General features: G+C 41.4%; 1 protein-coding gene across 9 annotated transcripts in view; it reads right to left on the bottom strand.

Annotated features, from left to right (window-relative positions):
* Positions 1-24,978, bottom strand: part of LOC139276298 (zinc finger CCCH domain-containing protein 13-like) — a 161,112-nt gene that overhangs the window by 108,560 nt on the left and 27,574 nt on the right. For 8 of the 9 annotated variants that reach the window (XM_070894080.1, XM_070894073.1, XM_070894072.1 and 5 more), the window contains 4 exons: positions 13,524-13,656; positions 8,222-8,331; positions 779-890; positions 22-136 (listed from right to left, as the gene is read on the bottom strand). In XM_070894080.1, the coding sequence (XP_070750181.1) occupies positions 22-136; positions 779-890; positions 8,222-8,331; positions 13,524-13,640 (454 nt within the window). In that variant the 5' untranslated portion in view covers positions 13,641-13,656. Of the gene's footprint in view, positions 1-21; positions 137-778; positions 891-8,221; positions 8,332-9,750; positions 9,887-13,523; positions 13,657-24,978 lie in introns of those variants that run through there. The other variant, XM_070894075.1, reaches the window with a different exon arrangement.

Here is a 24,978-nt window from a genome sequence, read left to right as displayed (position 1 = left end):
TAGAACTAGGATCTAATTTACCATCTCTGCCTGCTTCCCATTCAGCCGGTTCTTCCTCACTTTCTGGGGTTCGCTCCTTTGTAATTTTCAGGTTAGCGTCTTCTTTTTCTCTGTGTCTGCTCCTTGAAGTATCCCTCTAAATGAAATGAGGATTTTTTTCATTGTACCGCAAAAGACAAATAATGCATATATTGCAGGTTATTTTCTTTGGTTTACTTTTTCCACAATTTAAGCTCTTGCATATAAATTGATACAACGAGGTCATAATAAATTTACAAGCACAAAGTTCTAGTACACCATTTCCTCCCCTTGTATGCAAGTCTTATTTCAATCATAATTTTTTGGGCCAATAATTACTATTCAACCATCTCAAATATTTTAACATATAGAAATAAATGGAATTGCTTTGGCTATTATAAGCTTCCATAGATTCCAAAGTCCAAGATTCCAATGCAATGAAATCTAGCTTGCATTGAAACAAAATAGGAAATCAAGTTATTCTACTTGAAATCTTTTTGAAGAGACTAAGCATTATTTTGTACTAGCAACTTTCAAGTTAGCTATAATGGGCATTGACTAAAATATTTAAGGTTACAGCCCAAAATGTTCCACTACCAGACGCTCCTTGGTTCTTGATAACCTACAATACTTTCAACAACTTGACTGAAATTTTTATTTCGAAACAAAAATTAGTTTCTAAACCCAAGACGAAAGGGTCAACTTCACTGGAATATCGATCAGTTAACTTCATAAATTCTGAAATGGGATTCTTTCTCACCCTCGTTGGAGATGAAGACTCATCCTGGGATCTCTTCTGTGGCTCAGATTCTACATCTTGCCTTTTGTTCTTCATTCTCTCCCGTAAATCACCAGTTGGCCTTTCTGGAGATCTGTATACCCACAAAATAAAGTAACATACTTTTCGCTGTTGACACAAAGCAGAAATTGCCCTAATGGCTTTCTGCTTCTATTCTTTACGTCAAAAACACAGACAAGGGAGTGTGCACAACCACTGCATTAGTGACATGCAGAAGATATATTTATAGATGGATAACACAGCCCATGCAATTACTACCCTTTTAATTTTATTTTACAATGCACAATGTAGATAACAGCTGATATAACTAGGCTCAACTTTAGCTTGGCAATTGGAATGTCAACACATCAAACATATAGTTCTGAAACCATTATACTCTTCCCAATGAGCGGCTGTGCCACCATTAAATACTGAATACTACTGTATTCCTCAAAATTTAATGTACAGCATAAAATTAAGGGTAAAAATAAAGAATCCCATAAGTTCAAAAACATCTACAGTTCTATACAAATCTTTTCATAAATCACCATTACCAACATACAGAAAAATCCTTTTCTTGACATCATAGACAAGGTATGGATATATGCACAGCAGAACTTTCAAAAGCTCTGAGAATCTTTGAATATATCTAGAAACAGATCTTTAAAGCTGCAGTAGCTATTAGTGCCACCAGATCACTCAGCATGTATGCAACATTTGTTTTGTGCAGTGGATTAATATCAATTATGTTTTACTGACAGTTCTATAGTAGCTTCAGCAGCATTTCATTTGTTTTAAACCAAGTGCCAGGTTATCTAAATGATCATTAAAGTTGAGTATTTAACTAAGCAGTTCACTGTTAGCACACAGGCTTTTAAGCTTAAAGAAGCTTCAAAATTTTGCTTCAGCCTTAGTTGAAAAAACAAAGGCAATTCTGTACTTAAATAGCTTAATAATAACTCCCTGGCCAAAAGAATCTTATCACCATCAATGAACAAGGAGAGATATTCCAGGCTGTCGGTTTCTATTTGGGCTCATCCAAATTGGATAGCCTTCACATAAATGATAATTATCCTGACTCTGGCCTGGCAGATTTTAATGGCAGGGAGACCTTGGGAGTGTAATTTGGAACTATTCACACATTTCACAGCTGACCATTTTAAGTTGCAATGCATTAAAGTTAAACTGCTGCACCCACAACATACATCATAGCCCTAATATTTTTTTTTAAAAATGTTGCATATTTACAAATTTAATATTTATATTGTACATATCACATAACATCAGGCTAATAGCAGTTATGAAAAAAGTCAAAAATGCAAGCCTACAACTCATTTAGACCTGCGGCACTGGCGAGGTATTCAGTCGACCTCAAGGATGGAAAAAAATTTAAATTCCTTTCACATGTGTGACATGATCTGCATTCAAGGACTGTGTCATAAATTTCACCGTCCACAGGGAAAATATAACTATGAGATCATAATAACTATTCTGAAGTCACAGCAACTTCACCGTGACATCATAAAGTACATCATAAAATATTATCAAAAATTTAGTTAATACTGTCATTTCTTTATATAAAAGATGAGCGTGGAAAAATAGCGAGTTGGTGCTACAAAGAGAAGAACCAGTATTTATACAATGTCTTGTCACATCTCAGAAATGTCCCAAAGCGCTTCCCATATAATGCATTGTTTTGTAACGTAGTTAGTTACTGATGTTCTGTAGGCCAACCATGCAGCCAGACTGCAATGTCCCTCAAAGAGGATGGAGAGGAATGACCATTTCATGAGTTCAGGCCCACAATTTCCCAAATAACAGGTTCTGATCTTAGCCGTACATTCAATGAAATTGCCAGGTTGGAGAGGCTGCTCACTCAGGGATGGACAAAGTAGGGTCGAGAAGACGCATGTGGTATAAAAACAAACCACAAAGGGCAAGCATACGTGATTGGTAAGGATGATCTATACAACCCACACACTCAAGTCCACAATTCAAAATTAGGGTCATATCCATCGTGTAGAACATTTGTTTGGATTGTCTTATTTGACCACTTAGTTCCTTTTTTCATGTTATCCTCTGCAATTTACTTTTTTTAAATTCTCCCTTTTTTAGGGCCCCAACAGAACAGCCTATTTCCATCCAAGAGGATGAGCAAGCAATACCTTAATATGCCTCTTCCAATTTGGCTAGATGTAAGCGAATGTCCTCAGTTACTCGGCATCCCATTTCCCTTGCCTTCCACTCTCAGCACTTCGCTTTAAGGAAGCTTTCTCGCTTCCACCCTTTGTAAAGTGTGGCACATTTTTCTGTTAAAGGTCCTATATAAATGCAAGTTGTTGTTAAATACCAAAGCAACACTGGGAATTTCTCCCAGCACTGCATTTACTTTTCACTCTCGAGACATTAGCTCCATTCTCTTCTTTCCATCTGGTTTCTTAAAATTTTTGGGGCGCATCAGTTATCTCTCTTGATTTTCATCTCCAATTATTTTTTTCTTCACTTATTTTCTATTCTTATCCAAATTTAAAATCTTTATCAATTTGACTTTCTGTTTATCAAAATCTGGTGCATCTGTATAATCCAATCACTTGTACTAGTTTTCTTCATTCTCACTGTTTTATTAGGGCAGAAGAGAAAAGTGTGATTCCATTCCTATTACTAACACATGCATGTTGTACAAAGCAACACCCTAAAATTAGTACATCATTAGGCAAAGGAAAAAAATATGGGCACTTGCCATGAATTTCAGATTGATTAGATTCAGCACGATGTGATAAAAGTTGCTTGTTTTAATGTGCCATTAAACCTATTACACTCCCCCCACTTAAAATCTGCAGCGATAACCATTACAATTTTGCATTAACTTCAATTTCAAAGTTGCTGTTTATGGTGTCTCAAGTGCTCTGTTTATTTCGGGCAGAAACAGCTGTGTTTCCTCACCAGTACGCACTTTCTTAAGGTACACTGAATGCAAGAACAAAATAGTAAATAACACATCAATAAGATGCAATGTGTGTAATAAAAGAGCCTTATTGATGCAGACTTCACTTCCTTTGGGCTTCCATTTCTTCTACAATTTAAAATGCAGATATCCAGATATTCTTTTTAATCTTTAATGTTCACCGAGCTTTCTCAAGTAGGAAAAAAGAATGAGAGATAATAAAGACTGAGGCAGCTGACCTATTCTTGGAAAGCAACTATCTTCTCTCTGGTAGTCTTCAAAACTGCAAAAGACAAATTCCAATCAGCAGTCACTAAAGGCTGACTAATTGGAATTAAAATTATTTTTAATTTCATTAATGCGACAACAACCTGAACTTACATAGCACCTTTAATGTCGTAAAACATCTCAAGACATTTCGCAGGAGCAATTATCAAGCAAAATTCGACACTGAGCCACTTACAGATATTACGACAGGTGACCAAAAACTTAGTCAAAGAGGTAGGTTTTAGGAGCATCTTAAAAAAAGAGAGCAAGGTAGAGAGGGAGTTTAGGTGACTTGAGCTTGGGGACAAGGCAGCTGAAGGCATGACTACCAATGGTGGAGCTATTAAAATCAAGGGTGTGCAAGAGGCCAGAATTGGTGGAGTGCAGAGATCTCAGAGGGTTGTAGGGCTGGAAGAGATTACAGAGATTGGGAGAGGCGAATCCATGGAGGGATTTAAACAAGAATGGGAATTTTAAAATCGAGGTGTTGTCAGACATGGAGCCAATGTACACCAGCGAGCACAGGAGTCATGGGTGAACGGGATGAAGTATATAATGTTATACCACATAAAGCGGGTAAATTGTGTTTGCATGAACGCACCCGCTGTAAGCGGTAGGGACTGTGCTTCTAAATGTAGCCAATTTAGAGAAAACAAGGATTCACGTGTCGGACCCCCGCTAGAACGGCACACATCGGAGAGGCCCGTCTAATTTGTAGAACAGAAGTTGCGCCGAATACTTACCTCGCGATTCTCTGATATCTGTAGGCCCGTTTTCAGCTCGGCATGGCGCAGCAGGAGCCAAAACAGCCCTGTGCCAAAAACAGTGCCGGCGGCTGCGCACATGCGCAGTAACTCCCGGCCCTCCCAGCGCGTCCTGACTCCGGGCGACGACCCTATCCCTGGCGGAAGGAACGTCAACCCTATCCCGGACCCAGTGGCCTGACAGCCCTTAACCTCGTCGTCGGTGGGGCCCGCCTGCCCGGCATCACACTGGGGGCGGGTCCCGCCTGACATCTCACTGGGGGCGGGCCCCGCCTGAAGTCCTCGGCGGCGGCCCGGCAGATCCTGGGTGCGGGCCCCACCGAAGTGACGACGGCGGCAGGGCCTGCCCCCCCGGCATCTCGCTGGGGGTAAGCCCCGCCCAAAGTCCTCGGCGGTGGCCCAGCATCTCTTGGGCGCCGGCCCCGCACAAAGTGGCCTTGCTGTCGGCAGTGGGGCCTGCCCACCCGGCATCTCGCTGGGGGCGGGCCCCGCCCGAAGTGGCGCGTCGGGGCACGCCCGAAGTCCTGGGCGACAATCATCGCTGGGGGTGGGCCCCACCTGAAGTGGCGTCGGAGGCGGGGCACGCCCGAAGTCCTGGGAGGCGGCGGGGCCCACCTGACCAGCATCTCCTGGGGGGCCCCCGTCCCAGCACGCTGTTGGAGGGCTCCCGGTGCTGCAGTAGGTGAGTAAAAACTTAATTTTTTATTTATTGATTGATTTTTTATTATTTTTTAATTTTTGTGTTGTTTTTTTATTATTTTTTTTTAATTTTAAAAATCTCTCGTTCTCTACGCCTAATTTCTAAAATGTAGGCAAGGTTTTTCTGAGCGTACAAAAATCTACACTTACTCCATTCTAAGTTAGTTTGGAGTAAGTTTTCGCTGTCTAAACTTGCAAAACAGGCACAAGTGGCTGGACACACCCCCTTTTGAAAAAACTGTTCTAAAATGAAACTATTCTAACTCACTAGAACTGAAGCAAACTAAATGCCGAGAATTGCAATTTCCAAGATGCTCCATTCTAAACTAGTTGCTCCAAAAAAATAAGAGCAACTCAGGCCGAAACTTGAGCCCGATAGAAACAAGTTGCGCCTTCCCTCCATCCTCAACATTGTTGCAGGGTCTGTGGTGCTGAGAGTTTGAGTCAGAAAATACTTTCAGAACAAATGAGATTGATTTTATAATAAGGAAAACAAGGTGTGGAAATAATCTCTCATATTCTGAACTTTATCCAAGAGGCAAAAAAGCAGACAGAACAAAAAGGGGCAGAGGGAGCGTTACTCATTTTGGAAAAAGACCACTATGAATGAGGCAGTTGGTAAACCCCCTCCCCACTCCACCACACACAAAAAAGCAGCAAGAGGATTTTGTCCAATAATTACAAGCAGGGATAAATTGTTTATCCTTAATTATGTTAAAATACTCTTGCTAAGGCAAGGAAAACTTTCATTACAGTGCTGGCAGACATTTCTAACTACTTCTAGCATCAAACCTTCATTATCATATACAGATTATTAACTTGGCAACAGAAGAAACTGGGATTTCACACTTTATTCTAACGTAAACCCATTCTCTATAGTTCTGTTATCACTGACCCTTAGTGGATGTCTAGCCATATTGCAATTGCCCCTTCCAAGCCTAAAAGCCTAGTGGCAAGAAACAAGGCACAATAGAAATAAATGCAGTGAATGCCCACGTATAGTTCACGGTGAACTTTCTTGCAACATTATGTTGGATCATTTATTTTTGTTCCCTGTGGAAAATTTATGGCGCACAGCTAAAACCTTGGATTGACCAGGACTTTAAAACACTAATCTCAAAGCCCCACTGAGTTTTAAAATCATCTGATCTCAAATCTGATGAGCATTTTAAGAACAGTAAATATATTAAATAAATTACATTGTCGCTCCTTTTACAACAAAATCTGAGACCTGAGAAAAGTTGATGTTTTGGCATTGTGGAATGGATGACTTTCTAAAAAGCTGAAATGCACTTGCCGGAAAAATAAAATAATACATCAAGATTAAATAAATGTCACCTCTGATACCATCTGAAAATACAAGACAGTTTAATGTTCTGACAAGGATCTTAACAAATAGCCACTCAGGGAAATAAAATGACATTTTCACGCCATCGCTTTTGACTCAAGTAAAATACACAGCATTCCTCCCATTCTGGCCTCTTGTCCATCTGCACTTCCTTCAATTCCCTAGCTCAACCACTCTGCCTCTCTCTCCTCTTTTAGACCCTCCTTAAAATATACCTTTTACTAAGCTTATGGTCAACTGTCCTAATGTCTTCTTTGGCTCGATGTCAATTTTTGGCTGATAACACTCCTGTGAAGTGTCTTAGGACGTTTTACCACGTTAAAGATGCTGTATAAATGCAAGTTGTTGTACATGTCTATAAATGGTTACTGTTTATACTTGTGCAGAAGACTAGAAATTCAAGTCACTGTTTGAGATTGAAGGTTTGGTGACAGTATTGTACTTGACTCACTGGGGTAGATAATACCCTTTAAATCTAGGAGCGCACACACCTGGACCCACTCTCCTGGCCCACACCTCTCTCAGGCTCTTGGTTTCTTGTTCACTCTTCCAGATCTCCTATTTATGCAATATGCAAAGATGGCAACACCTAAACCAGTCTGTTGCATTGACCGATAGGTGGTTTTGTGGCTGGTTAGTGGGAAGGCCTTCTTAGATTGGAGTAAATTTAATATTTCATATGGTGCAGACATTCCTTTGTTGACAGCAATTTGGTTGAAGTAGTAGCTTCATAGACTGTGCCTTACTTCAGTATAATCAGTCATGTTGCCAAGCACATGGTCACACAGTCTAATCTACTTGTTAATTACCAGAAATCTCAAGTCACACGCTGAGGGTAGAACTTAAATAGATGTGTTTCGAACAGGAGTTGGCCAGTTTTATGAGCAAGGTGAAGTTTTTTGCATGTTATGTTACAAATTGTTTTGTTTTTTTAAAAACCTTTGTATTGTTGGCCGGCCGAGGATAGAATCCCAAAAATCTCAAAACTATTTTAAGCATCTAATTGGTCACCCTCTCCATTTTTGATAGTTTCTGCTGATCACCCTATTTTTAATTTTTTTTAAATTCAAAATTGGTGGTTTTTGATTGCTGCTTAATTACTTGTTGATTGGTAATGATGTCTCCCTGATTTGTGGATATGAAATTTGAGCCAAATTAGGTGGTTGAGACACAGACAAAATGCCCCCTAGATGTAGGTTTGTTTAAAAATATATAAATACAGTGGATCTCCTGTAGCGTTGCTCAGGGTGATTTGGAGCATATGTTGTTTTATAGTATGGTTAATGGATCATATATATTTTACTTATAGTGGGTGATCTTAAAGAAATCATGCAACCATGGTCTACAAAAAAGGTTATTAAAATCATTTTCTTTAAGTTTTTTAAAAATTAGTTATGTTTTACCTTCTGTATGTGGCACTATATCCTTTACCTCTGGGGGAGGATCCATGCGTAAACCTACAAGTGTTCCCATATGGGCAGTGGCCAGTTTTCATCCAATTACGGCATTGTGTCTAGATAAAAATACAGGGAATTTGTAATTATACAATTGCTAACAGCTTTAAAAATATCTCTGCCCAAAACAATAAAATAAACATGGATTGTCCTTTTTATAACTTTTATGTAAAACCTGTTACCGGAAGGAGGAGGTGAGACACTTTTGTTCACGGAAAACTGACTTTCATGACAGATATTCAAACATTTAGCCCCTTCAGTGATCAACGCCAATATTTTGGTCAAATATTTACAAAATTGGTTACTGTGCCCTTTTGGTACAACATAACATTCACAAAGAACCGAATATGTTCAATGGAGTATGCAACTCATATGAAAACATTCGTAGAAAGCCAAGATATACAGTAACATTTCTGCACCAAGCTACTGCATATGACTTTATAAACACATTTCTAACACTGGTGCTAAATGATAATGCAAGTTGTGACAAGATTTAGAAAATGATGAACTAAAATTCTATAAAGGCAAACGATTCTAGAAAATTCATCGGAAGTCAGTACAGCACTCACCAATTTCATCAATCTCCCCAATCCCATTTTTTGATTTTCCAAAATGGCTTCCCAGCTTTAACAGAATTCACAGTAAAGTCCAAAGCAATCAAAAACTGCCAATTATCACTAACCAAATCAAAGTTCTACCATACAAAGAAGATAAAGTTAAAATTGCTACCTCGTGAATTACAAACTTCTAAAGTAAATAAAACAAACTTTAAGAAGTTGTCTGCAGCCACTTGGAACAAAATTAATTATGCCCATTAGCGGTTAGACTATTGTTAATTACCAGTTCTGGACACGCCTGGTCTGAAAATGACTGTCACAAATAGACCGACACAATTTATAACAATGGCCAGTTTTTCTTTTAGTCCAGCTGAGCAATGTTGTTGATGGTAGAAACTAAATACAGTTCACCTTGGATTCTGAAAACTAGACGGACATGTGCCTCCCCTCTTGCTCTTGGATCAAGGTTTATTTTTCTTGGTAGCTGCCAAATCGAGCTCAAAACAGTATTTTTTAAATTGTTAATTTTAGCAGCGTAGTGCTCATTGCACAACAAAAAACTACTCCTATTGTGAGCAAATTAACATAATATTAGTGTTGGTGTCATTCTGTGCAAGCTAAAAACCTAAAGCTTTAACAAAATAGTCAACCCATGGAGACGAGATTTTCTCAGGGTCTGTTGATAGTCTAAGGGTTAAAATACTCTGTTCAGTAGCTTCTTATATTTGGATTATTATGCATTTTTTGACACTATGTTAACAAACTCAGGGCAAATTTATCCATTAAATATCCTGGACTGCAGATTTTTTAGTGATTCGTAGGCATGTTTTTAGTTCAACAACTTGATTTAAAAACTTAGTTTTATAGGCATATAGTCCATCAACCCTCACATCTCCTTAATTTAATTAAAGCAACCCGCACCTTTTCTTTGCTTTGAACAAAAAATGAATTTGATTCGGAGTGCTGCATCATCCAGGAAAATTTATTTTCATGACTTCTGCCACGTTTGGAAACTAAGAAGTAAGGTCCGTTTCCAAACTCAGCTCCTCTTTTTCATCTGTGCAGGTAAGAATTACAACACTTCAAAACACTGAAGCAAGCCACAGAAATCATTTTCTTAATATAGTTATAAAGGTACAATATTTCAATCCTGACTATTTAATGTAGCTATGAACCAAGTACATTATGGGACTCAAAACTGATTATGAAAACCTTAGTAACTACAATAAAAACTGTACACCATGATGGATTAGAGCATCTTTCATCTATCAAAATACTGTAATTTGGATGTCTCTACTGTTGAAATCATGTAATGCACAGACTATTTCAAAAATGTGAGTAAAAAGCAAAATACTGCAGTTGTTGGAAATCTGAAACAAAACCAGAAAATGCTGGGCACACTCAGCAGGTCAGGCAGCATCTGCGGAGAGAACAGGCAAGTGTACATTTCTTCAGAAGAGTCTGCTCAGAAAAGGTAAACTCGACTGTTTACTCCGCAGATGTTTAAAAATATGATGTGTGTTCATTTTATAATACGGATGTAACATTGTTGCCCGATATTCTGAATTTATCTTAGTTTTTTTTCCGGGGGGGGGGGTTTGCTCAGTACATGGGTTTCTATGAAGCACATACCGTCTATATTTTGGCTCCCAACGGTCGTGAATAAATGATTCATGGATATATGGCAATTAATTCCTTTTATTTAATGAAAATGTTACTCAAGTGGTTATCAACAAGACAATTTTAAGTGAAAAAATTTGATACACTGAACAAGAATTCCAGCCAACAGTGTTGATCCTAACTAGTGCAGAGCAAGTTGAGAGGACAACTGTCATCTAATTACAAAATCCAATATGCTTACCGATAGTGGGAGTCAGTTAGAGAAACCTACAATGATGGCTGCAGACCAGGGCAAAGTGGTAGAATCAACAGATGCTGCTACCTCACCTTATGACAAGATTACCCTTTTCCCTTGTTCAAGTAGATTACTCCACTTAGCAACCTGGCTAAAAACATCTCAAGTGTGACTGGCAGCAGAGGTTCAAACCCGTTACTCTCACTCTAACCATGACAATGACTGATGAAAGATGTTTTATGAGTAATGTGTTTGATGTGCATTTACACGTGACCGAAATTGGTCAAGATTTTTTAGTTAGCCTTGTGTCTCAAATAAATCTTACAATTATTATACCATAAATGTGCACCCATGCATTTATTCAGCAATCCTATTACAAGTTTTACAAGAACCTTTTTAAACCTCATTGTAAAATAATGGCTAAAGTCTAAATACCTTCTGGGGAAATCTTGCCATACAATATCTTACAATGAGTTTCAAGCACAGGATCACAAAATGATCTTTGAAATGAAACCGATGATACTACAGGTGATTTCTAACTTAAGTCATACTGTACTGATGAAGAAATGAACCTCAGGAGCTATAAAATATGATGCGGGAGTTGCATCTTGTGTTTTCTGAACATACACACAAGCAGCATTTTATAAACTGGTGTAATGCATGGGAACATACAAGAGTAACCGTGAAATACAAGTCTGACTTTATGATGAATTTTTATAATATTTACATTTTAAAATTGAGACTTCACGCTGCTTCAGCATCTGAACTTGAAACCATCCTCCAACCACCCCGCCCCACCCCCCCCCCCGACTCCGCAAAGAATGGCTTACTGTACTAAGTCAGTGGAGTAGCCCCACCTCTCACCAAAATAATCCTCTTTTGTTTCATTTTTTGGAGGGAGACATTTTTCTGAAACAATGGAAGTAAAACGAGAGAACCACCACATTTTATGTTGATCATCTAACAAGGCCAGTTGAGTATATCATGCAGTGGGAATTGCTGTGCAATATTTTTTATATTATGGTTTGGAAGAGAGAGAATTGACAACAGGTACAAAATGAGAATTGCAGAGCGCACCCCAGCACAGTAATGAACCAGTAGCATCAGTCAAACACTTGATGCCACAGTGCGACTTCTGTGCTTCATTTCTAGATACTATAGCCACACATCTGATCAAAGTGCAATGTCAAAATACACACTGTATTCAAAACCATTTAACACACAAAATGTTCATGAATACATCTTTCCATTGTACCTTAAAAGTTGTACTCCAGGGAACCAGAAACACATTAGGTTTAATTTAATATTTTTTGTGAATTCGGTCATCCTGTTAATACTAGGAATTGGAATTGGACCGTTTTCCCAATTTTGGCACTTTGTGTCATCAAGTACTCCCAGATCTGGTACATCCCAGGATGAACCTCTGGTCTGCTCTAAAAATGTGCCTTAACCCCATCCTCAGAAAATCATCCTCTACTAACTACATCAGTGGAATACGTGTCTTCACCAACAATTCTTGTATTCTCTCTGAACAAGGCTGCCAATTCTGTGCCAAATTATAGACAGCTTCATGCTATGAATTGGATTGAGGCTATCCATGTGCATTTCACTTAAAGCCCAAAGAGTCAGTAGACGGGAGCCAAGGTGGGATTCAGTCATATCTCAAAAGGTGAAAGGAGAGTTTCTATACACTGCACCACCCAGTTCCCAAATCACTACTCAAGTTACTGTTACTAAGCACATTTATATTCTCAAAATATGGCCCCTAAATATTAAAGTTGATGCAATTTTATTCGACTCCTTAAGTTGCCCAAGGTACTGTCATAAATACCTTTTCAGAACAATGACTCACTTATGGAAGGCTGTAGGTTTCTAATCCATTGAAGTACAGGAGCAAAAAAAAACTGCAAATTGTTGTACTATACCTGCAAATGATCAAGATAATACATACCAAACTAGCTAGCTACCGGTATACGGTTGGTGTTGGGACATATAGGAAAAACTAAATAAAAAGAACTGATATATATCAAGTAAATTAATATTCTAAAAATACTATGCTAATTAAAACTTACTGATGTTTAAATTACAATCAACTTTAGTATCTGATAAACGCATCATATGAAATATCTGAATGTTTGAGGAGTTCCCACCAGATCTATTTAGTCTGTATTTATATTTTCTTAGTGCAAATGACTGTTATCCAAGCACTAGAAGGTTTAGGAGGTATTTGTCACACACTAAAACTCACCCAACCTCCTCCACAAGCTTTAACTTGCATTTGAATAAGCAAATCATTGAATCCTCCCTACCCTACCTCTCAGCACTCCACTTTAAACAAAACTCTATCTTCTTTGATTAGTTCTGGTCAATGATCATTTGCATATATAGTTCAGCTGTATTTGTTTTGTGTTGTTTCAGGGCAATAAGGGAAAGCACAAGATATTAAAAATGCAAAGGAGCCATTGTTCTGGAATATTGTGGAGGTAAATATATAGAAATGTCATGGTGGTTATCATTTTTTTTCCATTAGTGGTGCTTGACACAGTCGCACATGTTTTAGAAATTGGGTTAGAGCATGCCCACCCCTCAACTTGAGAATAGTATACTGGGAAGGTGGAGAAATACATTTCCAAATAGACCAAATAAAGCTCAATTTGTTCTCAGAATATGCATCTGAAAATATAAATCGAATTTAAAGGTATTAGATTAACAGCACTGCAGTAATTGTATCATTTGTTATATTGCGGTATTTGTTTCTGTTTGTCTAGAGTATCCTTTTAAGAAAATATTTAGTAAAAATGCTGGAAAGTAGAAGCTGTCCCCATTATAAAATACTGACCTCAGCACTTGACCCTGTGCTAGGCCCAAGCCTTTCAAACACACTGGGTCTACGAGACGTGCTCTCAGAAATGGTCTTTGAATTTTCAACAGTAACCTTCCGCCTCACTTTTGACATTCTGATTCATTGGAAGCTAAAAATAAAAAGACAACCATATGAAAGTGTACAGGACAACATCTAGCTTCTTCACTTTTAGCTTTAACCGTGATAAATGGAAAACTAAAACGCTAAATAAAGCTCTGAATTAAGTAATTATACAACAAAAGATTGTTTCCTTGGGAACATGAATTTGCAAATTAAAACATCAGGTTTATAACAAATAGGCTTCCTAGGTTTGAAACAGATGCAGTCTTGGGGTTTGGTTCATTACCCTCGTTAGGATTATCTGGCAATAAATTGCTGGATGTGCTTATTCAGGTCTATTTTTTTTTTAAGAATGCACAGTCATACCTTTCAAAAGTCACAAAAACACAAAGATAAATAGGGATAAGCTCAGCCCATCTTAGCTCATCCATTCAGGGAAGCCTACAGTCTCCCTTCACTGTAACCAGCTACCCAGAAATTCATGCCATATATTCATTACTCTTAGTGAAGAACTTCCTGACATCAGTGCTAAATTTGTCCTACCGTACAAGGCTTTTCACTAGTCATTGTGGGGCATATTTGTCAGAAAATTTTTAAACGCAAGTATTATGGGAATAATTTTGCAAGGCTTCGCTACCAAAAGTAAAGCTTGATTAGCAGTAAGAATGGGGCTATTGAGTCATAGTCGTGTCTAGCAAGGCTCTGTGCCAACAGAAAAATCTTGTGATATCATCTGTCTTGTCTGGGTAGAAGCTGCCTGTCAGTAAGCTGTGCAATACAGAATAAACACGAGAGAGGGAACCAAATAATTGTCCCATAGATGTGAATACAGCTCTATATAAATAGGAAAGTCAATATAGGAACATAGAAACAGGAGTAGGCGATTCAGCCCCTCAAGTGTATTCTGCCATTCTATTAGATCACAGATGATCTGCACCTTAACTCTATATTTTGCCTTTTCTCCAAACCCCTTACATAACAAAATCTATTAATATTAGTCTTGAAAATTTCAAATGACCCAGCATCTACAGCCTTTTGGAGCAGTGTTCCAGATTTCCACTGCCCTTTGTGTGGAAAAAATGCTTTAACACCGAAATGGCCTAGCTCTAATTTTAAGATCACGGCCCCTTGTTCTGGATTCTCCCACTAGAGAATATAACGCATCTGTCCCGACCCTGTCGAATCCCTTTATCATTTTAAAGATCTTAATAAGATCACTTCTCAACCTTGCAAGGGAACACAAACCAAGGTTATGCAACCCACCCTCAGAATTTAACCCTTTAAGCCCCGGTATCAATCCAGTACTTTCATTTCTGCCAGTAGGCACTTGCGTAAACTTTTATCGAATGGCTTCTGGAAGTCCATATCGACAACATTTACAGACACGCCCCTATCCACCATGCCAGTGACCATCTCAAGATATTCAACTTAATGAGTCAGGCATGTCATACACTTCACAAATCCATGCTGGCTTTTTTTGATTAGCTCATACTTGCCCAAGTGCTCATTCTGTTCCCAATGATAGTTTTTAATAATTTCCCCACAACAGTAAAATACTTTGCTCCATTATGTCACATGATGAGACTATACATGTCTCTCAAGGTCACGTTATATGTAAAAATAATGCTTACTGACATCAGGCTGAAGAGATGTCTTCATAAATGCAAGATAATGGGATGGTAGCCATTGTGGGCATAGTACGTTTGTGTAAATGGAGTTCTGTTGTAAAAACACGTAATGAGATGAACAAGGATGAGAAACGTCTTACGAGTGCTGGTGAAGTTGAACAGTTAACATTTTGTGGGAAAGATAGATTAAGAAAGATTTTTAGTGGTGGTTGGGTGGGGGGGGGGGGGCGGGATGTGAAGAAAACAAACAAAATCACATATAAGCCTAGATGCTTTAATGTTACGAGACATGCTTCCTGCGCGATACTCTGATTTCATCATCAACATTACTTGCAACGCGAATGTCAGACCTGCAAGTAATACTTCACCCTAATGTTATATAGCTAAAGATAACCAATCCACATATAACTCAAAGATGGAAAGAAAAAATATTACTTGTTCCTGCTGGGTTTTTTTCCCTTCACAGCTCAAGGGAACATAGTATAAAAATTTCACACACCCTCCTCACTGAAATCATAATACTGCAGCTGTCCGTAATCAATTCTGCCCACAGTTTGACAATCACACACACTTAAACATTCTCATTCAGCGGTGTGCTCATGGGAGCTTGAAATTGCAATACTATGTTCGCGAGCTGAAAAATGGGCATCAGTACAAGTGCCAATTTTGAACAGTAAAACTTGTTGTGTCTTGACAGAGCATTTTTGCTATAGAAGACTATGGCAAAGCACTGGTAGGTAAAGATTTGTCAACAGTGCCAATAGTCGTAGGAACAATTTGAGATAATGGACTGAATTTTGACCAAGACTGTTTTTTGGCTTATTGCCAGTTACGCCCGTTTTTCTAGGCCAGAAATGCGGCAAAAATTTTTGTTCAAAGTGTTCCCGCTGTATTTTTCAAGTTTGGCACAGCGTAAACTTGAATGTTGGGGAAGTCCAGAACCAGGGGTCACAGTCTAAGGATAAGGGGTAAGCCATTTAGGACCGAGATGAGGAGAAACTTCTTCACCCAGAGAGTGGTGAACCTGTGGAATTCTCTACCACAGGAAGTTGTTGAGGCCAATTCACTAAATATATTCAAAAGGGAGTTAGATGAAGTCCTTACTACTAGGGGGAATCAAGGGATATGGCAAGAAAGCAGGAAGGGGGTACTGAAGTTGCATGTTCAGCCATGAACTCATTGAATGGCGGTGCAGGCTAGAAGGGCCGAATGGCCTACTCCTGCACCTATTTTCTATATTTCTATGTTTCTAACCTGTCCCATCGTCTCGGGAGGTGGAGCCTGCTTTCTGCACCGAAAAAACGATGCCGCACCTTCTGCTCACGCGCGAAAAAAAGAGGACGTTTTTGACGTGATTTCAATGGGCGCACATGCGCAGTACAGTTCCGGATCTGCAATCGGCCATTTTTAAAGAGGCCATTTGTGTTTGTGAGAATGTTGAGTGCTGTGAAAGAGCATTGGAAAAATTGGAGCTGCAATACAAGGACCAAGAATTTCTTACAGGATGAAGTGGAGGCACTAGTTACTGTGATTGAGGCCAAATGGCTGGAGCTGGATACCAGCAGAGGTCACATAAAAGTTCCACCCAAAGAAAAGAAGAAATGCTGGAACTAACTGGCAGAAGATTACTGTGCAATGGTGATCACCACAGTGTAAAAAGTGGCAGGACCTTGGTCAAGTAGTTAGTGTAAGTAGTACGGGTTGAACCTCCCGAATCCGGCAACCTCGGGACCGAGGCCGAGTCTGCTTTCGTGTTTTTCCGGACTTCGGAACGCGTTTCTGATGTCCGAAGTCTGGAAACGCCAGAGCCCAGGTTCGGGTATTTCCGGATTTCGGAACACCAAAAGTGCGTCCGAAGTCCGGAAATGCCTGAGCCCAGGTTGCGATATTTCCAGTTTTTGGACGTCATCTTGTAGTTCTTCTCCTCGCAGGCCTTATAGTCCTCGCTTCTTCACAACGCATGGTAGGCCTCCCTCTCTCGTTTTTGCAACGCAGTACGCCTGTACTCTAACTGTACTGAATGTGAGCTCGCCGGCCTGTATCTTTTGCTACCATCTTCAAATTTGAAAAGGATGTACAGTACTCAAAGCATGAAATATAATAAAGGTTATTTGTAAAAGTTATGAAATACAGTATAACAGTAAATGAAAACTTTGTTTAACAAATAAGAGTGACAATAAACAGGTACAGTTACAACTTTCTGGAGGTTGTGCTTGAGGTAGAAGGCTCAGCTATGAACTCTGGGGCTGATAATGGGTCAGCAATAGGATTATCAAATGTGGAAATTACTGGTGTAGTTGCACGCTGTAGGTCTTGGGCCTTCTGTTGCAATGTCTTTTGTAAGATATTTAATATTCTTGTTTGTTTAAATAATTTGGGCTTTTCTTTCACTAAACTTTCTCAAATTCTGTAGACCTGCAGTATTTCTTCTTCACTTATGAAACTTCGTTGCTCTAAGGCGTAAATTAATTCTTGACAAAGATTGATTGCTTTGTCAATCGACACTTTTTCGACTTGATCACAGGCATTATCATCCTTTTCTTCTGGATGCAAAACCTTCTGCATGATTTCTTCATCTGTCACTGCATGCACAATGGGAGCATCACTGTCTATGTCCATAATTTCTGCGACATCGTCCTCATTCAATTCGTGTGCAGCTTCGCAAGTCAGCCCTCTTGCATAATCGAAAAGTTGAGCAATCATAGCTTTCATGTGTCCAAGGAGAAAACAATGAAAGTCCTGAGAAGGATCATCAGCATAGTCATCAGCAAACATAATTGATGGCCAGATGTTATGCCAAGCATTGACCAAGGTGTCTGCAGTTACCAAGTTCCATGCATCCACTGCTGCCCATATGGCGTCCTTGATAGAGAAAGCTTTTGAGAATGCTTTTATTCCCATGCCTCTGTTCACAGCATTAAGTAAACACTTCAGGAATTCGTTTTTGTAGAGACACTTCATCGATCTCAAAATTCCTTGGTTTATTGGCTGTATCAGTGATGTAACATTTGGAGGCAAGTAGATTCCATGGACATTATCCTTTACTGAAAGCTCAGCATCGGGATATGCTGAGCAATTGTGTAGCAGCAAGTATATTTTGCAGTTATCCTCAAGGCCAGCTTCCGTGCAATGAGCACCCGCCTGAGGGACAAAATTCTTCTCAAACCAGTTCAGAAAGATAATGCACTGACAATACTCTCAAACCCATGAAACATCTTGCGCTGACTTCTCCCAATGACCATAAGCTTACACTTGTGTGCCCCAGCCGCATTTGCAGCAGCAAGCACAGTCAACCTATCCTTGGTGTCTTTTATACCCGCTGGCTGCGTTTCTTCTGCTGCTAATGTCTTTCGCGCTACGTACCGCCAAAACAGTGCTGTCTTGTCAGCGTTGTACATTTGCTCAGGTGAAAGGTTTTCAATCAGCAATTCGTTTGATGAACTCATCAATATAATTTCCAGCTGCCTCATGATCTGCTGAGGCTTTCTCACCACTTACTTTCAGTTGTCTGATGCCATGACGTCTTTTAAATTTGACTAGCCAACCAGAAGAGCACTCGCATGGAGTTTCAATCCCCAGTTGTGCATGGAATATTTTAGCTTGCTGCACCACCATTGAGCCAGACAAAGGAACCTTTTCATTTCGCCTCTGTCGCCACCATTCCATCACTGCTCGATCCACATCATCACATTTCGGCTTATGCATACTTTTTCTCTTACTCATTTCCTTATGAACATCACTTTCCGCATAAAACTTCATGAGCTGTTCTTTCTGTTTTCTAATATCATAGATGGTGGAGAGTCCAACACCATACTACTCACTCAATCTTCTCACTGAAGCACCTCTATCTAATCTCTGAAGTAACTGAACTTTCTTGGCAACTGAAAGTGAACTATGCTTCCTCTTTCCTTTATCTGAACCCATGGGGTATAGGTACCTATATCTGTTGGCCATTTTGACATGTTTGCAGTGACAACACAAATTCACAAGCTTTACCTGTGCAGATCTTTACATCGGGGAAAAACACCACAGCAATGGAGTCAGGTTGGGTGGGGTCTGATCATGGGTGGAATGTAGGTGGGTCAGCTGGGGTAGGCCTATAATGTTTAATACCACAAATTTTTTTTTAAATTCTGAATTTAAAAGTGCATGTACAGAACAGGTGCAGGTAGTATTTTTTATTACAGGTACATGTACAGGTGTGCAAACTTAAAATCGCAATCTGGTCGGGTGAGGTCAGGTCAGCTCCGCTCGGAGTCATGAGGCGTGGTGATCCGATCGTGCGGTTGCTGCTTTGGAGAGCTGCAGTGTGCTGTGCAGAGTTTGATTCTGAACGGGGACTTGCGCGCGGGAGCTTGGTTGATTCTGGCCGAAGGGGCTTGTGTGCTGTTCAAAGTTGCTGCGGACCCAGGAGCAGCGGTGCGGTGACTGTGAAGACCTGGGCTGGAATAGGTAGGATTGGCGTTTTTATTCTTGCAATGTTATTAACTGTACAGTAGTTGGGTTTCATTTTTTGACTTTTCACTAGGCCCGGCTGGTGGCGGAAACGGTTTGACAGGGTGTCCGGGTTCCGGAACATTTTACGGATTCCGGACGACCCTGCCACCAATCAGTCCGGAGTCCGGATTATTCCGGAACTCCGGATTATGGAGGTTAAACCTGTATGATCATTTATTTAATGGAATTGCAATTGTAAATGTGACCAGCTGTATATGTCCCACCCAGCATTTTCACCTTTGCAGAGGAAGGTGGCACGCAACAAAAGAGGAAGAACTCAAACAGGAGGCGGCCTGGCAAATCTGCACCCACTGACCCCCTTCGAAGAGAGAGTCGCTGCTTTGATAGGTCCTGCCTGGAGAAAAGCAACCACAACTGCACAAGCTGGGTCCACACTCAAGGGAGAGGGCAAGTTCTGCAAATTCCATAATCTGGCTTTGCTAAATGTTAAGTACTGCGTGGGCTGGCCATGCTTCGCTTCATGGGGATGCCTTCGTCAGCTATGCTTGGGTTGATGCAATGTGCTATCATTCATCGTGGTCCTTCAAATCAGCTGCCTGCGCTGTGTGAGCCTACTCACCCACCCTGCCCCCTCCTCTGCTGCTAACCATTTGTCTGTTGTGTTATATTTTGCAGAACTTGAGGCCAACCCTGACGATGCAGAAGATTCGGACAAGCCTGAAGAGGACAACATCTTCTAATCCCATCCCCCATACCTAGAGCATGGGGGTGAGGGGAAGGGGATGCAGATGGATGAAGCCCCCCCACCGTTTTACTGACTTTAGAGAAGGTGCAGGTACCGCCTATTTAGGTGCCAGCCCCTTCGTGATTAGTGGTTCAAGTGTTGGTGGGACATTCCATGGTTTCCTACTGTCTGAGGTTGCGGGTTGCAGTGGTGTAGTGCAGCGAGGCACACCCAGGGCCCCACCTTCCGAGGCTGCAGGTGCCAGTGGTGGGGTGCGAGTCACACCCATAGGGAGGAGGGGAAGGAGCACTCAACTGTGCTTTCCTGAGGTGCAGGATCTAATAGATGTGCTTCAGATGATGGTAATGAGTGGGGAGCACATTGACCTTATGCAATCACTCCTGGGCACCATCAGTGGGGTGGAACGAGGTAGTGAAACTGTCGCGAGCAGTAACAGCAATCTCACGAGAAATGGGAACCATGTCAGTGACCATGAGGGAGGGAATGTTACAGGTAGCTGATGCGCTGTCAGTGAACATCAAGGAGGGAATGTCACAGGTAGTTGAAACACTTTTGCTCAACATTAGGGAGAGCATGTTGCAGGTCGTTAAGACACTATCAGGGCTCATGAGGGATGGCATGTTGGAGTTAGCTGCTGCAATAAGGGAACAACACGCCCAGACCCTGCACTCACTGACAGAATCAATTGCCACTTCCACTCCAATCCCCACACCAGCCTCTGAAGAGACCCAAGCCTGGCCCTCCACATTGCCGCCTGCACCCCCCCACCAAACAGTTGCGCACTACCAGAGATCTTAGCAAGAGTAGGCTTGGTACCAACCCCAGAAACACTGCACCACCGCCTGCCAGCAGGGGTGGTGGAGTCCCCAAAAACAAGCGCGGCAGACTGTCTTAAGGTGGAGGAAAGATGGGTGTAGCCTTTCTTTGCTGCTATTATTGTTGTTATTATTGTTACTGTTGTAACTATTGTTCTCAAATAAAAAGTTTTTTGTAAGTTATGTAAATTTACAAGTTTAAAAGTTAGTAAGTGATCGTAACTGAAAACTTTAAAGTTGGATACAAGAATAATTTTATTAAAGTTAAGTACAAAGAACTGTTAAACTTTTGAATAAAATATATTTTACATTAAAACTGAATCATTTACATTATTTGTTCCATTAACACAACACAACAGTACAGAATAGGTCCAAAACAGTAAACATGGTCCATGTGGAATAGTTGTCGCTGAGCCTTCAGGCAGCAAAGCATTCACAGCTGGCACAAGGTTCGAGCAATTGTTAAAGGGGCATAATGGCCCACCCTCCTCCGCCGTCGTGCTCCAGGTTCAGGTACTTGCATGACTTCCTCGTCCTCCTGCTCGTCATCTGCATCTATATCATTATCAGCCACTCTCACCGCAGGTGGGTCTTCTCCTACCAGCTGCTGCTGCCTCATGATGGCTAAGTTATGCAGCATACAACAGTGAACTGACCGACAATCTCAGGGGAGTATAACAAGTAGCCTTCGGAATGGTCCATGCATCAGAAACGCTGTTTCAAGATGCCAATAGTCCTCTCTATGATGCTGTGCGTGGCAATGTGCGACATGTTGCATTCCCGGTCAGCTTTCGTCCAGGTTACGCATAGGGGCGTCTTGAGCCAGGTGGCGAGGTCGTACCCTTTGTCTCCCAGTAGCCAGCTCTGCCCTTCTGGCTGATAACGCTCTCAGATAGGATGAATGCATCATGGGTGCTGCTAGGGTATCTTGCATCGGCTGACATGATGTGATGCATGTCATAAAAACAGAAGAATAGGAGCAGGAGTAGGCCATACAGCCCCTCGAGCCTGCTCCACGATTTAATACGATCATGGCTGATCCGATCATGGACTCCGGTCCATTTCCCTCCCCATAACACCTTAATCCCTTATCAGTTAAGAAGCTGTCTATCACTGTCTTAAATTTACTCAATGTCCCAGCTTCCACAGCTCTCTGAGGCAGCGAATTCCATAGATTTACAACCCTCAGAAGAAATTCCTCCTCATCTCAGTTTTAAATGGGCGGCCCCTTATTCTAAGATTATGCCCCCTAGTTCTAGTCTCCCCTATCAGTGGAAACATCCTCTCTGCATCCACCTTGTCAAGCCCCCTCAATCTTTGAGAAGATCACCTCTCATTCTTCTGAATTCCAATGAGTAGAGGTTCAACATCCTCAACCTTTCCTCATAAGTCAACCCCTTTATCTCCGGAATCAACTTCGTGAGCCTTCTCTGAACTGCCTCCAAAAGTATATGCTTTCGTAAATATGTAAACCAAAACTGCATGCAGTATTCCAGGTGTGGTCTCACCAATACCCTGTACAACTGTAGCAAGACTTCCCTGCTTTTATACTCCATCCCCTTTGCAATAAAGGCAAGATTCCATTGGCCTTCCTAGTCACTTGCTGTACCTTACACTAACCTCTTGTGTTTCATGCACAAGTACTCCCATGTCCCGCTGTACTGCAGCACTTGCAATTTTTCTCCATTTAAATAATAACTTGCCCATTGGTACACGAGCTGCACATTAATGGAGTGGAAGCCTTTTCTATTCCTGTACATGTCGGAATCCTCCAAAAAGGTACTCACAAGGCAATGTGGGTACAATCAATGCAGCCCTGTACCTTTGGGAAGCCAGCAGTCCTGGAGAAGCCCACAGCACTGTCACGCATTGCCTGGGCGGTCATGGGGAACTTTGTCGTCATTCCTCCGGGCATATAGTGCAGCAGTCACCTGCCGAATGCAGACATGTGTTGCATGTTGAGAAATGGCGCACACATCCCCAATTGTAGCATGAAAGGAGTGCAGCTGTAACCTTCACTTCAACTGACAAAGCAGTCCTCCTGACGCATCTCGGTTGCAGGTCTGCTTTCACCAACTCACTGATCTCAGTTACAACATCTTTGCGGAAATGCAGCCTTCTGACACAGTCTGCATCACTCGGGTGCAGGTATGAACGCCCGTCTCGATATTAACGAGGTGGGCAAGGCCTCCTGCTCAGCACCCTACGGGCGCTGAGGTTCTTCATTCGATGACGTCGGGTCATTTGTCACCTCCGTAGCACCATGATGCAGAAGGCTCGCACAAGGTATGGCATTGTCAGTATTGCCCCCACATGGTTAAATTTTACTTTTGCAAGAAAAGCAGGAAGGCAGGTAGGACAGGTTCTTTGTTGTCTCTCTCCAAGGTCTGTATGGACCACACCCAGGTCTCAGCAGTCTGTGACTTCTCCTCCCCCGGGCTCATTTACTGCCTAGTACAGTCTTCCGATCGCCAGCCACCCTCCACCCTGGGCTTGTTTTACAGCCAAGCCCCAAGCCTGTGTCCGGGCGCCGGGCCGATTCTGCTGGCCGACGCTGCGACCCTCCAGTCCTGTTTGAAGACGTTCGGGGGGTGACGTGCGAGTAAAAAAAAATGAAAGAAAACTTCAGAATTACATGAAACTTTCATGTACTCCGTTGAAAGGTAAAAAAAAGTCATTATTATGGATTTTTAAAGTGTTCTTGACTCCCTCCAAAAACTTCAACGAAAAACAATTTCTTAATGTGCATTGCTTTCTGTTAACTCACCATGTTTTTTTTTTAAAAAGGAATGGCCAGATACACTGACCTAGCAGAAAATGTTTTTGGCAAAACTGTGAAAAATCAACAAAACTGGCGCAGACATGAGGGAATGTAAAAAAAAACCCGAATGTCAAAAAAATCGTAACTAACCCAGTTATGCCGGCGCAGATTCCTGGGGGAAACTTTGATTTAAATACCTATGCCAAATAAAACGTGCACGCCAAAAACAGTGCAAATGACCGGGAAAATTGAGTCCAATGATTTAAGAACCTCACACATGAAGCAGCATCATCATCATCATAGGCAGTCCCTTGGAGTAGAGGATGACTTATTTCCACACTAATATGCGTTCTCAGGTGACTGAGGAGTCCAATGTGGGACCTACAGTCTCTGTCACAGGTGGGGCAGACAGTGGTTAAAGGAAAGGGTGGGTGGGCAGCCTGGGTTGACGCACGCTCCTTCGCTGTCTACGTTTGGTTTCTGCTTGTTCTTGGTGATGGGACTCTGGGTGCTCAGCGCCCTCCCAGATGCTTATCCTACATTTTGGGTGGTCGTGGGCCAGGGATTCCCAGGAGTCGGTGAGGTTGTTGCACTTTATCAAGGAAGCTTTGAGGGTGCCTGGAAACGTTTCCTCTGACTACCTGGGGCTCGCTTGCCGTGTCGTAGTTCCGTGTAGAGCATTTGCTTTCGGAGTCTCGTGTCAGGCATGCGGACGTTGTGGCCCATCCAATGGAGCTGATCGAGAGTGGTCAATGCTTCGATGTTGGCCTGAGCGAGAACACTGATGTTGGTGCGTCTATCCTGCCAATGGATTTGCAGGATCTTGCGGAGGCAGCGCTGGTGGTACTTCTCCAGCATTTTGAGGTGTCTGCTGTATATAGTCCATGTCTCAGCCATATAGGAGGGCGGGTATCACTACTGCCCTGTAGATCATGACCTTGGTGCTGGATTTGAGGTCCTGGTC

This window comes from Pristiophorus japonicus, chromosome 11 (assembly GCF_044704955.1).
Source record: "Pristiophorus japonicus isolate sPriJap1 chromosome 11, sPriJap1.hap1, whole genome shotgun sequence".
NCBI lineage: Eukaryota > Metazoa > Chordata > Chondrichthyes > Pristiophoridae > Pristiophorus > Pristiophorus japonicus.
This window is presented reverse-complemented; position numbering and strand designations above follow the sequence as displayed.